The 17596-nt window shown below is 35.7% G+C and overlaps 1 protein-coding gene across 1 annotated transcript; it reads left to right on the top strand.

Moving 5' to 3' along the window:
• Positions 1–1310: 1310 nt before the first annotated feature.
• Positions 1311–6371, top strand: LOC146954850 (uncharacterized). Its single transcript, XM_085746281.1, has 4 exons — positions 1311–1455; positions 5460–5539; positions 5630–5725; positions 5813–6371. Exons 1-4 carry the CDS (start codon positions 1311–1313, stop codon positions 5909–5911), a joined length of 420 nt encoding a protein of 139 aa, XP_085602407.1. The 3' UTR covers positions 5912–6371.
• Positions 6372–17596: the final 11225 nt, after the last annotated feature.

Below are 17596 nucleotides of genomic sequence, written 5' to 3'. Positions count from 1 at the left end.
TTTGTCATTAATGTTATGTTTGTTTGTCTCTTTTGAATTGCAAACGTTTTTACTCTTAAACACTTTTTCAATTCACACACTACTCACTCACAACAAACACATTTGCTCTCAAACCTCCTGCGAAGTAAGCGCAAAAACCCTAGAACCCTAAATCTTCTTCAAATCTTATTCAAATGGCATCATCAAGCTCGCAACAGGAAGTTTTAGACTCTTCTGCATGAATGGTTCCTGAATATGACTACAGACGAAGAAGTATGAAACTGGAAGAATGGGAACTACAGGTTCAAATAGAAAATTCGGTGGATTTTGAATCACTCGCCTTCCATGAGTGTTGGATCAGAAGCTACTATGAAAAGCAAGAACTTATGCATTACTTCAAGATGTTGAATGGACGAACATACGAAGCATTGGTTAGACACTTCTGGGTGAGAGCTAAGGTTTATGACAAAGCTGCGTCTATAGCTGAAGAAAGTCAAATGGTGTTGATTTATCCCGAACTGGAAGGGAAGACCAGAGAAGAAATGGGACTTGAGCCATTTACAGGTGTTGAAATCAGGTCAAGTATTTGTGGTATTCCAGTGAGAATTGCAGAATGGCAGATAGAAGCTGTACTCCATAGAGAAGCCTCTAGAAAATACTCTGGAATTGATCTCTCAAGTACAGCTGAAGAACGCTTCTGGAAAGAGAAAGTAAACTTGGCTCTGTACAACTCCATGCAAGCAGGAAAGTATGCTGATCTGAGCATGGATAAGAAGCTGCTTCTGAAGATTCAGAATGAGGACTTGCTTCCATGTGGTGGAAGTGAGAAACCCAATTTGGCACAGAAGGTCTTTCTCCAGCACTTCATTAAGAAGGAGAAAGTGAACGTGCCAAAATATATGTTCAAGTACTTGATAGAGTGTCTGAAACAGAGTCAGTTGCATAATAGAACCTGGGTACCTTATGGAAGACTCTTGTCAGAAATATTCTATCAAGGAGGAATCTTGGACAAACTAAGCAGTGCTGAAGCCTTCACAGATGAGCTGCTTGATACTAAAACTGGAAAGTTCATAAATGCACAAACCCTCAAGAATATGAAGTTGATCACTGTTTTCGCCAAGCTTCAAACTGATTTGAGTGAATCACTTGCTAAGTCTGACCTTATGAAGGACTTTCCACCCATCTGCAAGAAGGATCCTCTTGAAGTGCAGATGTACTATATCAAGAAACACTTTGAGGCAACCAATGAGAGAATCAGATTGGAAGATGTACCAGAGGAAATGTATGGTGGTGCTCTGCCACGAGCCAGAGGCAGAAAGTCAAAAAGGAAGATGACTGTAGAACAATACCTAGAGGTTGAAAAATCTGCGAAGAAGTCTAAAGTCACTTCTAATAAACTTAACATTGGTGGTTCTGCAATGCCATCAATTGAAGAAGTGGCTGAAGACATCAACTCTAGCGTGGTCCTGAGTATTGGTATTGCTCTTGATCAACCTGCAATACCAAAGAAGAAAAGGAAGCAAGCAGTAAGGAGGACCAAGGATTTTTCTCTTATTACCAAGAAGGATGAAGCTGCTACTAATGTGTCAGAAGCTATTGGAAAAGCTATGGAGATTGCTTCTGAACTTCAAGAGAGGGTAATAACAGAAGCATCACAACTTCTTAAAATTCCTGGCACTGCTGAAGATGATCAAATAAAGTCAGCTGATTGTTCAAAACCCTTTACAACAGGTAATATCTTCACACACTCAGAACCAATAGTACATGAGATATCCAGTGACTCTCCTTCACCCTCTTCAAAATCCTCATCATCATCTTCTGATTCTGATGATGATAAACCTATAAGTCTTCTGTTTTGTAAGCAAGTAAAAAGCCATTCAACATCAACCAAGACCAACAAAAAGTCCTCTCAGTTGGTTATATAATCAATCAGAAGATAGAAAAAATGGCTGAGCAGAGAGACAGAGTCATTGATACTATCCTCCGCCATCACCCTCAACCTCTTAACATTCAACCCCTCAACATGATTTTACCAGAAAATGTTAACTCAACCTCAGACAAAGCCTCTGAGACAACCCCAGAAGCATCTGCTTCTGATAACGTTGTTTCAGAAGACCCCCCTCAACAACAACCAGAACCAGAAAAAGCCTTTTCACCCCCTCAATCTGAACTTAAAACTTCATCACCCCTACAACAACAACCAACTGTTCCTGAACCATCTGTTCCTGAACAAGTCACTCCTCAAAAGACCGTTCCTGAACATACTGTTCCTGAACAACCAGTTACTAAACCCATTCCTGAACCTGAATCCATACCTAAACCTGCACCTGAAACTGCCGCTCCTGAACACAATGTTCCTGAGCTAACTCCTGCTTCCATAACTCCTTCACCAGTACAAGTTATCAAGATCACTCATCATACTGGTGTATGTGATATGGACACAGACTCTGAGGATGATCAAGATGATCATGCCTCTGATATGGTAGTTGACCCCACTCCTGACCAACCATCAACTAGCCAATCCTTAACTACAAATGACCAATCATCATCAAACCTACCAATTGTTCACCTAGCCCCTCCAAAACCCTCTAAACAACCTTCACCTCCCACCATTTTCCTGGATTCTCAAGTACTACAAGATGTGTGGGAAGATATTGCTTCTGAATTTCTCAGACTGATAGCAGGAAGAAATGACATCAAGTTTCCTATCAGAAGCAATGGAGAAGGATCAAAGAAAGGGTCGTCAACCTGATTTCAGCACTGCATGATTCCTGCATTGAGGCTCAAGAGCAAGCCAAGCAGAAGCTGGAAGATTGGTTGAATGGAATGAAAGAGGATACTGGAGATGTAGAAATTCTTGATACTTGGGTGAAGAATCCCCTTAGTATCAAAGGCAGAGAACCTGGTGAATTCCTGCCTAAGGAGCTGCATCTGATTATCCCTTCTGAGATCCTGGAGAAGATTGATGCACCTAACCTGGCTCTAGCTCAGGAGAACAAGGTGCTCAAAGAAGAAAATGATAGACTTGAAACAGAGCTACTAGAGCCACTACTACAAAATTGGGAAAATATAGCGCCTCATAAATAGCGCTTTTAACACTAAAGCGCTATAAATTAAAACACGGAGGTCTTAGCTAGCGCTTTTTAGAAAAAGCACTATCTATCCTTTTAAGTATATATAGCGCTTTGTATTGAAAGCGTCAGTATAGGTTAAATAAAAATAATAGATATTTAAATAAAAAACATGATTAATCGTATATGGCGTTTTTTATGAAAAGCGCTATATATAAATCAACCTTAAATAGCGCTTATAAGTTAAAAAAAACGCTATTGTATGCTTGAGAAAGATAACGCTTATAGCTTAAAAAAAGCGCCATTTTTTTTTTTGACAAAAAAAAAGCGCCATTTTATAAAGTGATTTAATGTACATTAACTAACAGGTCCCCTGTTCGATCCCCTGCATAGCATATTTCAATTTTTTTTTTGAATTTTAATGAAAAATAGATTGCAGTAACAAAGCACACCTTTTTTTTAATATTTTTATCATATATATATATATATATATATATATATATATATATATATATATATATATATATATATATATATATATATATATATATATATATATATATATATAACAAACTAAATCCAAACTTTTTCAAAAAAAAAACAAATTCAAACTTTTTCCAAAAAACAAATCCAAACTAAAAAAACAAATCAAATATATAACAAACTAAATCCAAACTTTTCCAAAAAAACAAATCCAAACTTTTTCCAAAAAAACAAATCCAAACAAAAAACCAAATCTAAAAAAACAAATCAAAATTTCCAGATCCCACTAAATCCTACTTTTCCATAAATAAATCATATCCTCGCAAAAAAAAAAATTGGCTTCAAGTTCTCTCTCACAGTTTTTTCACGTTAGTACTTTTAAAAGATTAAATTTAATTAGATTGATGATCTTAATTAACATAAGACAATGTATGATAACTTAAGTTTACATTTATTGTATTATAGCTATTTTTTAAGAATTTGTTCTATAAATAAAATTAGTAGTAGAAGCTAGACTATATGGAAATGATCTGTTGAAATCCAACTTGAAGCATATCATTTAAATGGGAAACCGAATCAGCTATCTTATAGGGATGGTTAACTATGGTTGTTATACTATAAAATTAAAATTAAAATTAATATCAAAGCAGCCGTGTGTTAGTTACCTATTAATGTGTAGTTTGGATTTATACAAAGCACTCTCAGAAACAAAACAAAAGGATGCTAATTAGAGGCCACACGTAGAAAAAACAAGGGAAACTATAGGCGAATACCACTAGGTCGGTGACGAGAGAAGTATTGGTTGGTTTCAATTCAGTCTAGATTTAACAGGTGAGTAATCACACCCTTTAACCATTCCATGGTATATTGATTTTGAAAAGAATTACAATTTATTTGAATGATTTATTTGATGAAAACCTAACTATGTGAAATTAGGAATTTTATGAATTTCAATTATTTATGAGTTATTGAGTTATATGTTTCTACCTGCTAATAGAGATTGGGATTTTCTGATAAATACATATATGAAGTATGTTAGACTACATGGGATGCTTTGATCCGTAGACTAGAATTGGATTAGGCAGAAGGAAGCTACAATACACACACACACACACATATAGAGGAGGGATCCATTGACTCCAAGAGTAAGTGTAAAGAGTTACTCCAAATCTTGGCCATTAATTTTAATATTAATTGATGGTTGTGATTAATCACCACTAATCCCTAACATAAGGTTTTATTGCTCCTTCTTCCTAAACAACCCCCATCAGTGAAAACAAAAACAATCCAAATAAATGGCTAATGCAATGGTGAACTTTTGCTATTAAATAATAACATAAATCACCAACCATTTTATTCGATAGGAGATTAAAGGAAAAAAATCTGATTCAACTATGAACTTTTGCAATCGTAGATTACAACTGATTGAATCCTATAGAAAACAAATGAAGTTAATTGAATCAGTTTTTTGCTTTTATTCGATAGAAGGTCAATATTATTTTGAATGAATCAGATCTTTTACGTTATCATATAAATAACCTAAAATTGAATTTATCACATAATTGCATGATTTTCTAAGCCAAATCTTAGATACAATTGTATATACAATTACAGCAAATAGTATGTAGTTTTCAACTTGATTTATTTTAAGTTCCACGAAAGTCTTTGAGATTGCCTTGTCGTTGGAACGTGCAGGTGTTGAGCTGTTTAGGAAGAAGGAGCATTACAACCTTACGATAGGGATTAGTAGTGATTAATCACAACCATCAATTAATATTAAAATCAATGGTTAAGATTTGAAGTAACTCTTTATACTTACTCTTGGAGTCAATGGATCCCTCCTCATATATATATATATATATATATATATATATATATATATATATAGTTGTATGTAATCTAAGTTTACATTTATATTTTGTAGAGTTCTACAAGTATTTCGCTCTGCAAGGGACGCTCAAGTATCAAAGAATAAATTTAACAACATATCATGGGTCAAAGTACAGGTTTAGTAATATAACATAACAACCTTAAAAAATTAGTGTATGAATAATATAAATAATTTGATTGATACAAACTTATTTTATTTTTTGTAGTGTCCTCGCCAAGAAAATGGTATAGTTTGCGGGTACTTTGTGATGAGGTTTATGAAAGAGATTCTCATTTCAAAACTAAACGAAATTCCAAAGCTGGTATATTATTTTTATATTAAAGTATAATATTTGTATATAATGAAGTTTATTAAGTAACATGGTTATTTTTTGTTATAATATATGCAGTACATTGATGATTTCAAGTGTGTGACATACTCAAAAGATAAACCAAGAGAAATCCAAGAAGAATGGTGTCATTTCATGCTCGGCCTAAAAGTTATATGATATTTTTATGATAAGGTGGGTTTCATGTTTCTCAATATATTTGCTAGAAGTGGTAGTTGTTTTAATTTATAATCTTGCTTTAATTTGTACTCATGATCAGTAGTACTTTGAATTTATCTTTAATATAATATAGTATTATTGCTTAATGGTGTTTTCTGGTATATATTCAGGTGGAGGATTCAAGTGGAGGAGAGTGAACGAAATTTGGAATTGAATGATGATTTGCCTGCTTGTTTTGGATAAAAATGTTGAGAAGATCAAGAAGATAGATGAAGACTGCATGATACCATATAAGATTTTGATGTTTATGTTAACTAATTAGTTGTAACTCCTAGAGATATCTATGTTACCATATTATAGGCTATACATTTCTGACTTTTATGCTATATATACATACATTTTTTATGATATGGTTAAGTTTTATTTGATTAATAATAGTCCCAATTATAATGTGCCAAAATTATATATATTTCCCTTTAAATTTCTGATTTTATATATATTATACTTTAAATTGATAAAAAAAACGCTATATGCAAAGGGAAAAAAATTGACAAAAAAAAAATAAATGCTTCGCCTAGCGCTTTTTTTCCTTTATAAAGCGTTATCTAAACATAATGTTACATAGCGCTTTTAAAACAAAAACGCTGTGTTTAAACCTGTCTTAGATGGCGTTTTTTTTTTTGAAAGCGCTATCTAAGGAGACCCTTTGCTAGCGCTTTTTGACATAAAGCGCTATATAAACCATGCTTTAGCTAGCGCTTTATACATAAAAAAAGCGCTATATTACTTTTACCAGCGCCATTTACAGTAGCGCTTCAAAAGCGCTATCTAAAGCAAAAAAAAAGCGCTCTATAAGCTCATTTTTGTAGTAGTGAGCAGAAGCTGAAGATATCAAAATTGGAAGCTGATATGCAAGAAGCCAAGATCAGAGAAGACACCTACAAAATAGAGATGGACAAGAAATATGCTGATGTTCAAGAGCTTCTGAAGAAGATTTTAGATAAATAAGCCAAGCCCATAGTTGCACACCTTTAGCTTATTTTGTTTGTATCTTTAGGCTTTTGATATTCTTGGTTCATTTCTGCTTCTGATGTTTTTTTTCGCTTCTGATATCATCTGCTTCTGAATTCTTCTTGCTTCTGAAAATCTTTAACTGTTTATACCTTGTGTGTTATTATTTTCTTTAATAATAATGCTTTCTATACTTGTTTATTTAATCTTTGACGATGGTTAATATGCTTTAAAATAATTTGAACTATGCTCTGAACCTTTAATCTTATGTTTTTCTCATCTCTTCTTTTTGTTTATGTCTTTTTGCTAATGACAAAAGGGGGAGTATATGTGATAGTATTTAAAGGCTCTGAGCCCCATTAATAATATTTGAAAATTTTGAAAAATTTCTATCTTTTTGTTTTACCTTTAAAAAGGGTGTATCGAAAAGGGTGAAGTATCAAATCTCAAATAAAATTAATTGAACCATTCTTCTTATCTATAAGTCAATTCTTTCAATTTTTTAAGCTCTGATATTATTGTGTGAAAAATGAATTTAATTAACCTGGATAGAACTTAGGGGGAGCTTACAAACCTCACCTTAAAGACTATCAGACTCAGGGGGAGTTAGAGCTTACAAACCTCAGACTCTGAGCTTACAAACCTCAGAAACCCCAAAGTCAACTCGTTAATTAGATTAACAACAATTGACCAATTTTAAATACTATTGTTTGTCATCATCAAAAAGGGGGAGATTATTGGAACAAAATGTGTTTAACAATGAACCTTAGAAAGTTTTGATGATAACAAGGTATTAAAAATTGTAAATTGGACTAGCTAATATTTGTTCAAGTGTACAGGACCACAGTTAAAAAGTTACATCAATAATTGGTTCTGAATGAGCAAATAAAGAGCAAAAGAAAATGAAGCTTAGACGCTTCTGAAGGCAATACGCTCCTGAAGAAGGAAAGCGCTCCTGAAGTCAAACTGCTCCTGAAGAAAGTAAAGCGCTCCTGAAGTCAAGCTGCTCCTGAAGAGAGTAAAGCGCTCCTGAAGAAATGGTGCTCCTGAAGATTACCGCTTCTGAAGACAAGAGGTCCAGAAGCCACATCATCAGAAGCTGCATTATCAGAAGCTGCGTTATCAGAAGCTGCATCATCAGAAGCTGCTTCATCAGAAGTCATTTCACCAGAAGCTGAAGATCAACTGGATTTGTAAAAGATTCAAAGATTGAAGAATCAACACTGCAAAAGCTGTCTATTGGATTCGAAAACATAGCAGAAAATTAGTGGAACATTGCAACGGTCATTTCAAAGGTGTTTGAAGGCATGTGCTTGCAATTTTGGACGAAATCGTTGACATTGTACTTCTGTACGAATTGTACAACCACGTTCTCCACTACTCTATTTTGTGTCCACGCTACAAGACAAGAAAACAGCTCCAGAATACGGCTTCGCCTGCATAGATGTTCCTTTGGATAAGGAATGGATTTCAAATTTGTTCTTCATAGGACAACAACCAAATCAGGCAAAATATCATTGGTGAAAGATCAAGCTTCAAAAACGACTCTTTGATGTGCTGGCAATTTCACAACGTCTCTTTCACACCTCTATATAAAGGAGTGAAGACCTAGAGAATTGGTAATGCAAGAACGCTGAACGAAAGACTCACAACATTTTTACAAGTGCCAAACCTCTGCTGAAATTGTTCTGCATTCACTTAGAATTTTTGTGTCTCAAAGTCATATCTTAGAAATTCTTAAGTCATTGAGTCTGTATCTGATTTGTATTGTGAGCACCTCTGATTCTATATCAAGTGTTCAACCTTAAACAATTTTCTGTGTAATTTTGTTTAGTTAGAAGTCTCTTGCAGTTGTGCTTGAGCAAGGAAGTCTCACTTAGCTTCTGATCAAGTGTGTTCAGTTTTAGGAGAAACAAAAAATTTTCCAAAACACAATTCAACCCCCCTTCTTGTGTTTTTCTCACCTTCAGGGTGAATTAGGTTTTTAGGATTGTTGGTAAATTTTTCTTAGTTTAATGTTCTTGATAATTTTTCTGGAAACTAAATATGAAGGTATGAATGCGGAAAAATAAAAGAGTAAGGGAAGAAGAAAAGACACAAGAGAGTTTATAGTGGTTCCCATCTAAACCTTAGTGTCAGTCCACTCCCTTCACACCACGCGAAGGAATTCACTATGTTAGAATCCTTGTTACAAGCAATCTCACCCTAAGACCCCCTAACAATCTTTCTAACATAAACACAAGAAAGAAACCCTCTCTCTTGATTACAACACAAACAACAAACACTTTTGGTGGACTTTGAATCTTCCCGAATCAAAGAACTTTTTACAACAATCACAAGATAGTACCCCCACTATCTTAAACAATAATTCTCACCAACAATGGCAAGAAACTTAACAACAAAGTAGTTGAAGAATAACAAATGTATGGCTGTATATCTTTATCAATATCACTCTAACAAATGGACTTAGTGCTAAGAAAACTTTTTAATAAATGTTAAAGTGTATGCAAAGTTTTCCGAACAATTTGAATGAAAGTTTAAAAGCAAGTGATATTGAAAATGTCAATTGAGATTATGAAAGTTGTTGTCTTAAAGTGATTTGATTCTCAATTGAATTTATAGAGGCTAAAAAGATACACCCTCCGGTCACTAATATAAGCAAAAAACTACATTTTAGGTTCATTCATTTAATGATGTATGTGGTCTATAATAAAGACCATGTGCATCATTAAATAAATGAATCTAAAATGTAGATTTTTGTTTATAATAGTGACTGGAGGGTGTATTTATAAAGCAATACTATTTTTCAAAATGAGTTACCAATGAATATAAACATATTTAAAAAGGCACCTATTCATAGTGCAAATAAAATGAATTAGCCGTTGGCACTTAATATGAAAATAGCCATGCAACAGTATAAAAACTGATTCAATACCAACGGTAATAATGAATTGAAAACATGCTGAAAAAAATTGATGCAATACGTTACTACACAAAATTGCATATGTATAATTATGTCTTTAAAGAAGAAATCTGCTAAAGCAAATATATGCCATCAAAATAACAAATTGAAAAATGCTGAAGCACATATATGGCCGTTGACATGCCTTAATGTAGACATGCTATATCTTTTTCTTTTGTATAAACAATTTTGGCCAAATTGAATATATGTGCTGAAACAAATTTATTTGAGGCATAATTAATTAAATGATTTTTCAAAATCAAAAATAATTTTTCTAATAAAATTATTTTCATGCAAAATCATTTTTATCTAAATAAAACATTGTGAGTGTATGATTCATTTTCATGAGATTTTTAGGCATTGCTTCATATGACAACTTAGAAAAAATGTTTGTAATTATTTTCTGAGCATTCTAAGTTGTTCCATGAGTTAAGAATGATAAATCAAAGATAAGGACCATACTTACAAAGAGTATTACCAAGAAGCCTAGTCACTAATCTTTATTCTTAATCTTCATCTTGTGCCTCTGTAACACCCATACTAGACGTATCTAGAAAGTCTAGCATGCGCATTAGTTTAGTACTGGATACATTAAAAAAATTTACAACAATAAAAACTTCGAATGAATATCAAATACAACAAATGTGTTTGTACAATAAGTTTACAACTCAACTTTTCTAAAATGGTAAAAGTACATCCTTGAATATCCTCATCATCTCGCATCGGGTACGAACAAACACTTGTCGCAACGTCCATCCGGCTACTAGCTTGCTAACCATCCTGATATCTGAAACAAATAAGGATTGGGATGAGACATAATGTCTCAGTGAGTTCCACCTAAACCTAGGCTATAGGCAACGACGGGGGAAACCTACGGTCACCACGTGTCTACAATACAACCTGCCGGTTGATTATACGTGTGTGAGGACTTGCTTTCTTAGACGGTCGTGCATACTAGGGCCGTCATAATATTCTTAACTTGTTATAGGCTTCTCTTCTACACGTGTCATGGCGGTTAGGGGAAAACTAAAACCGCAATGCCAAGATACGCTCTGTGCATCAAGGCTCTCATATACTTCTATCATGACACGAATCTAAACCGGACGATTAGGGGAAACCTAAGATCGTCATCGGCATATCTTTATATACTTGCGCTACTTGCTTAATATGTTGTATCAACAACATATCATCTCTTATCACAAAAGTGACTTTTGCTAACTTGCTACTTCTTGACGATCTATGCCAAGTCTCTACTTGTTCTTGACAATCTATGTCAAGGCTCTATGACATAACATATACATGTATAATAAATATGCAAAGTCAGCTTCATTGATTATGTTAGCGTGTAACAAACAACTTATCTGAGTTCATTTTACAGATTAGTCCCGAGTGGAGTAACCCCGGAAGTTAATCCCTTACTACCGGTGAAAATGCTTTGCAATAGCGCACCGGACTCCCTTAGTGAACGTGCGGGTCCCTTACGGCTTACTCCATTCCCCTTGGAGAACCTTTTGTACCCAACCTTGGAAGGAATACAAAAGACACGACACCTTAACGTAGTGAAATGCGGCTCCCTTGCGGCTTTACCATCCCCCCTTGGGGAACCCCTTGAATCCAACCTTGGAAGGATTACAAGAGACATAACACTCTTTCTTTCTTATAAGTCTTAGTCTTATGCATGAAAATTAACTTAAACATGCTAACTCTTTTACCTCGGATCCCTAGACGATCCCACTAGAGGTAACTATATGCTTGCTTAACTTACTTTGTGAATGGATATAAAATTGATTCACATCTTGCCATACTCGTATGGCACTTGCTTCTATGCGAAGATAATACTCTCATTACCTCGCGTCTATCAAGCATATTACTAATGCAAAGCATTCTATTCTTTCTAACTATTCTAGTTCTCGATAACTATACCGAGGCTCTAGCTCTTCCCTTTCCTTAAAGTTTATCTTGCTACCCGATTCAAACATCATACTCTCGGTTACCATGCTTTTCCATACTTGCCAAAAACTTGCTTCACTTATAAGAAAGTCTCCTTTTTAGCTTTAACAATTAGGACCTTGGTTTGAGGGGTTCACATTTGTAAAAAGACATCTCGGAGAAAACTACATCGCGAATCCCCACGCCTGCCAAAAGCAAGCAAAACAGTGAGATGTCTCACTGCCTTACTCGCCATGGCGAGTAGATTACTGGGGAGGCGAGCAGAAGCTCGCAGCTGCGAGTTGGGGGCGAGCAGGACCCCCAGTTCGGCCCTCTAGCTCGCCTCGCGAGCCATTTGCTCGCCGTGGCGAGCTGTGACAGTCCTGCAACCTCAAAATTGATATTTTTGACTTAAAAACCTCAAACCAAGTATCTCTAGGTGCTATGTGACCCTTAGGATCATTAGGAACCTGTAAAAACAGTCATGGAACAAGTGTACACAAGTCTGGCAAGCATGGTAAGAAAAGGGCAACTAATCTTATAGTTTAAAACCTTAGAATGCAAAATATTCTTACAAGAGAAACACATAATCCCAAAGGGTGGGAAACTATCTAAGGAACTCACCTAACATAATTCACACATGATTCCCAAGCTTCAAGCATCATCTTCACTTCACATGACCAAACCCTAGCTTTTTGCCCCTTTTGCTTTCTTTGTTCAACCCAAACCAATCTTGTTGTTTTCTTGCTATCCTAAGCTTCTTCATCCTTGCTAGCTCATCTCAAATCCAACCCAAAGCTTCTTTCAACAACCCCAATTCTTGATTGACCAACATCCAAGGCCTTAGCTTACTAATCAACCTTCAATCATCTTCCTCTTTGTTTCTTAACCATGAATCAACCATAGCTTACACCAAAACATGCTTCAACTTCCAACTTGATCAAAACCCTAACTTGAATCCATTCTTGAAAGGAAGAAAAGAGGAATCAAGCAAAACCCCAAGCTTAAGAGATGGTGAGAAACATAATCTAGAAGCATGCCATGTGAGGAAGTAGTTTTGATGAATGGTGAGGTAAGGAGAAGGAGGGAGATCGATGGAGAAGAGAGAAGGGAGAGCACCAATCTTTCTCCAACTTAGAGAGAGAATGGAAAGAAGAGAATGAGATATTTCTGTCCACAATTCAATTAAATATCTCTTCCGTGTGCAATTACCAAAATACCCTTGACTTAAGCGTGTTATATACGCCTCTGATACTTAACCCGTAATAAACTGATATTACTTAATGAATATTCTCCATTAAACTTTCTTCCAAAATAAGTTCTCTGGGACGATCGACTGATACAGTTTTGATACTGACAGGCGGGATGTTACATTCTACCCCCCTTAAAGAAATTTCGTCCTCGAAATTTAGAGATCACCTACTAATTCTCATATCAAATTCTGTCCTGTAGTGCTCCTTGGCATCAAAACATCTTATCATGTACACATCTTACTATATATACCTACCCTTTCTCACTGTACCTCGAGTCTCAAGCCTCTTACTTACGTTACTTATCTTAATGATGCTACAAATCTCTCATCTTTTCTCAGAGTCTTAAAGAGAACTTACAATCTCATTGCACCCGAACTCATGGGTAACTCAAAAACACTCAATAACTTGCCAAGTCCATTTGCACAGGTACTTGAATACTCTTGGCAAAAATTTTACGTGCATCCCGAATACTAATGGCATAACACGAACGTTGCCGCCTCTTCAGGAAATCTCATCTCTATAGCATCTGCATGCCTTCTAATACCACTCCTTGTTAAGTAATAACGATACTTGTTCTAGTATTTTGCTTCTAGTATTTCTAAACTTTGGCACATAGGTTCTTGGAACGAACAATTACTTGATTGAAAGAAAATCTCATTTTGAAACCAAGTTTGTAATGGTACCTCAGAACCACAGGACGAGTCTCTAAATTTTTTTTTATTAAAAAGGTTTTACAACTCGCCCCAAACTTGACTATAGCAAGTCGGTCCTGAAGTCTGTACGTCTTAGGTGAGCTTGTTCACTTAAAATGTATCTCGTCGGTCTCAACAATGAGAAATATTTTAATTTCTGGAATAAACATCATTCCAAGTTCCTTAATAGCCCTTTCAGCCTTTAAAGCTATAAAATCATGTCTTAAAATTTTTCTAGAAAGCATCGTTATCTTTCAACAAGTATGGTACAAGAGGATATATACTTCCTCATGCTTAACTCATGAACCGTATCCTTACGGAATAAAACTCTTGAGCTTCAAAAGCTAATGCTTCCCCAATCCTTTCTTTTCTTACTTGTATATCTCAGGTACACTTCTCTAAATACATAAATCACATAAGATCCTTGACCATAACTCATTTCTTTGCTCCGAGTACACGGAACCTGATTCCTTAGCGAAACATATTTCTCTTAACATAGTACTTACTTTTCCTGAACACATTCAACTTTACCAAGTGGACAAACCGATTACTTCACTAGTGATATCTCTACTCTTCCTTATCACATTGAAAACTCCTTGCTCATTTCTAGATACTTCTCACTGAATTTGCATTACTATCTCAAACATTCTTCACAAAGATTCTTCTTATCAAATCTGCATACCATGACTACCAATTGATTTCCGTTGCGCTACTCTGATTTCCACCGATTAGCTTAAACCAATATTCTATTCCGTTGTGACGAGTGAAACACCACAATCCTGTTTACCTCATGATTTCTATCTTCTTGAACTATTTCATAATCTCCCATGATGTAACCTTTCCCTAATCTTTACCACTGGTTTTGGTAAGACCAACTCACGATAAACTTATAGTATACTCTTATACTTTTCTTAGGAATAGACCTTATGTTCTTACTGGTTGTTTTTACCTTCCAATATACTCATTATTCTGAAACTTATTTTCGAGCAACCTTGACTTAAAGAGCTTATATTGATTCTTAGTGTACCTCCTTGCTACAACATACTTGCTATTCTCATGAGTCGTCTTCACGACTTCCCATGGTAGATTCCTCTTGCTCTCGACGTATCTTCCTCGAACATTTAACCTTGTATCTTAGTATTCTCGCATACTATATTCTGCTTAATCGTTCCTATGCTTGCTCGTTGGTTTTTCTTTTAAAGAAAACTTCATAAACTAGCACACGGGTCATTGACGTTGACAATTTTCCACTAAATAATATTTATACTGAATCTAGGTCCCATTCGTCACTCTAAAATCATAGAACAAGTCGATAACACATATGTGCCATCAAATCTTAGTTCTAATGAGTTTAGCCCACTTTACGTGAGTCGTAACAATCTGGAACCTACAAAGTTTTCTTTTGAATTTCGAAAATGTCAACTTCTATCATCCATATGCATAAATCTTTCTAAAATCATATAAACTTTACGCTTTAACATCGTAAGGAGCCTTAGCAAGTCAATTAAACAAAACATAGATTCGGGGGATACTCTTAGTTCCACAAAATGATAACCTTGCGCGTTCATGTAACCCTTCGCCACTTAACTTCTTACTTCATGTATTTGTATCCGCGATGTTCAATCATATTACCTGAACCTCTATATTCTTGGTCTAAACTCATTCTTGACTCTTGACGCATTAACTTCCAAGGTTACCGCAAGCCGAATCAATTTCATTAATGGTTGCCCATGCCTTTTTCCTTGGAAACCTTAGAGTGTGATATGCTTTTATTACTTGACGTCATAAAAGATTTTCATAGCACAAAAGGATTATGAAAACAACCCTCCAATAGTCAAAGAAAACCTGGAGATGAATTAACGGTTTTCGGGAAATAGGAAATCTCATTCCAGGTTTGCTATTGGCGAGTTTCTTCAGTTCAATTCTCTGGAAAAAAATACTTTACATATAATTATCATTTCTCAAGTAATCCAATGCACATCAGTCACTCCTACCTTCATAAAATACTTTATCATCTATGCATGGCAAGCATCAACCTAATTCGATACAATGTTCGGTACGTTGGAAATTAATGCATTAGTCCTGATGACATAAAATTCTCGCTTAAATTCTTAGTTTCTTCCGCTACGAGTAGCTTCCCTCTCTTCGTGTTGCTTAACACAATCTTCCGAACATTAGAACCTTCTCCACTCTGAGCTTACAAATCCATAACCTCATTCACATAACGATATCCCTGAGAGCCCGCTAATTCCGTCAACAACGTCTACTTCTTTCTAACTTGTAGCCTTGCACTTACGTTCCGGAATACAAATACTTCTTATAAAATAAATCTGTTCCAACAACAAATCTTACTGAAACTTCAGATCATACTTAGACCTTTCCAAACTCTTACTTACAGTATACGAAGTATCTTTCACATCTGATCGAACGCCGTCGGAACGCTCCTTCTCTTCATTACCTTACATTCCCGAAAGATTCATACTTCTACTTACTTAGTTCATCGGCCACCTTCTGGCACAAACAAACTCTTACTAGCACTTATTCCGAGTTCTTACTTCTATTCTCACACCTTCCAGTGCATCTTCATAATATACTTCGTTCCTCCTGGGTCCTATTCAGCTCTCAGGCATCCGTTGTAATCGTCGAATGTTAAATTAAGTTGATCAGGCTCAACTAACAACAACAACTAGAACATTTACCCGGAACCCAATGGTCCCACTACTTTTGTTGTAACTTAATGACCCAAGGCACGGTCTGAATCGACCTGCTCTGATACCAATTGTAACACCCATACTAGACGTATCTAGAAAGTCTAGCATGCGCATTAGTTTAGTACTGGATACATTAAAAAAATTTACAAGAATAAAAACTTCGAATGAATATCAAATCCAACAAATGTGCTCGTACAATAAGTTTACAACTCAACTTTTCTAAAATGGTAAAAGTACATCCTTGAATATCCTCATCATCTCGCATCGGGTACGAACAAACACTTGTCGCAACGTCCATCCGGCTACTAGCTTGCTAACCATCCTGATATCTGAAACAAATAAGGATTGGGATGAGACATAATGTCTCAGTGAGTTCCACCTAACCCTAGGCTATAGGCAACCACGGGGGAAACCTACGGTCACCACGTGTCTACAATACAACCTACCGGTTGATTATACGTGTGTGAGGACTTGCTTTCTTAGACGGTCGTGCATACTAGGGCCGTCATAATATTCTTAACTTGTTATAGGCTTCTCTTCTACACGTGTCATGGCGGTTAGGGGAAAACTAAAACCGCAATGCCAAGATACGCTCTGTGCATCAAGGCTCTCATATACTTCTATCATGACACGAATCTAAACCGGACGATTAGGGGAAACCTAAGATCGTCATCGGCATATCTTTATATACTTGCGCTACTTGCTTAATATGTTGTATCAACAACATATCATCTCTTATCACAAAAGTGACTTTTGCTAACTTGCTACTTCTTGACGATATATGCCAAGTCTCTACTTGTTCTTGACAATCTATGTCAAGGCTCTATGACATAACATATACATGTATAATAAATATGCAAAGTCAGCTTCATTGATTATGTTAGCGTGTAACAAACAACTTATCTGAGTTCATTTTACGGATTAGTCCCGAGTGGAGTAACCCCGGAAGTTAATCCCTTACTACCGGTGAAAATGCTTTGCAATAGCGCACCGGACTCCCTTAGTGAACGTGCGGGTCCCTTACGGCTTACTCCATTCCCTTTGGAGAACCTTTTGTACCCAACCTTGGAAGGAATACAAAAGACACGACACCTTAACTTAGTGAAATGCGGCTCCCTTGCGGCTTA

The sequence above is a fragment of the Medicago sativa genome, chromosome 1, assembly GCF_051527215.1.
Source record: "Medicago sativa cultivar Bolivia chromosome 1, Bolivia_mono, whole genome shotgun sequence".
Lineage (NCBI taxonomy): Eukaryota > Viridiplantae > Streptophyta > Magnoliopsida > Fabales > Fabaceae > Medicago > Medicago sativa.
Note: the sequence above shows the minus strand (reverse complement) of the source record. Positions and strands in the feature narration are given on the sequence as shown.

Bases quoted from the DNA above. Each gene is read 5' to 3' on its own strand.
- LOC146954850 (XM_085746281.1), top strand. From the start codon at position 1,311: ATGACTGTAGAACAATACCTAGAGGTTGAAAAATCTGCGAAGAAGTCT. The intron at 1,456-5,459 runs GTATTGCTCTTG...TATTTTGTAGAG, and splicing joins TAGCGTGGTCCTGAGTATTG to TTCTACAAGTATTTCGCTCT. The intron at 5,726-5,812 runs GTATATTATTTT...TAATATATGCAG, and splicing joins TAAACGAAATTCCAAAGCTG to TACATTGATGATTTCAAGTG.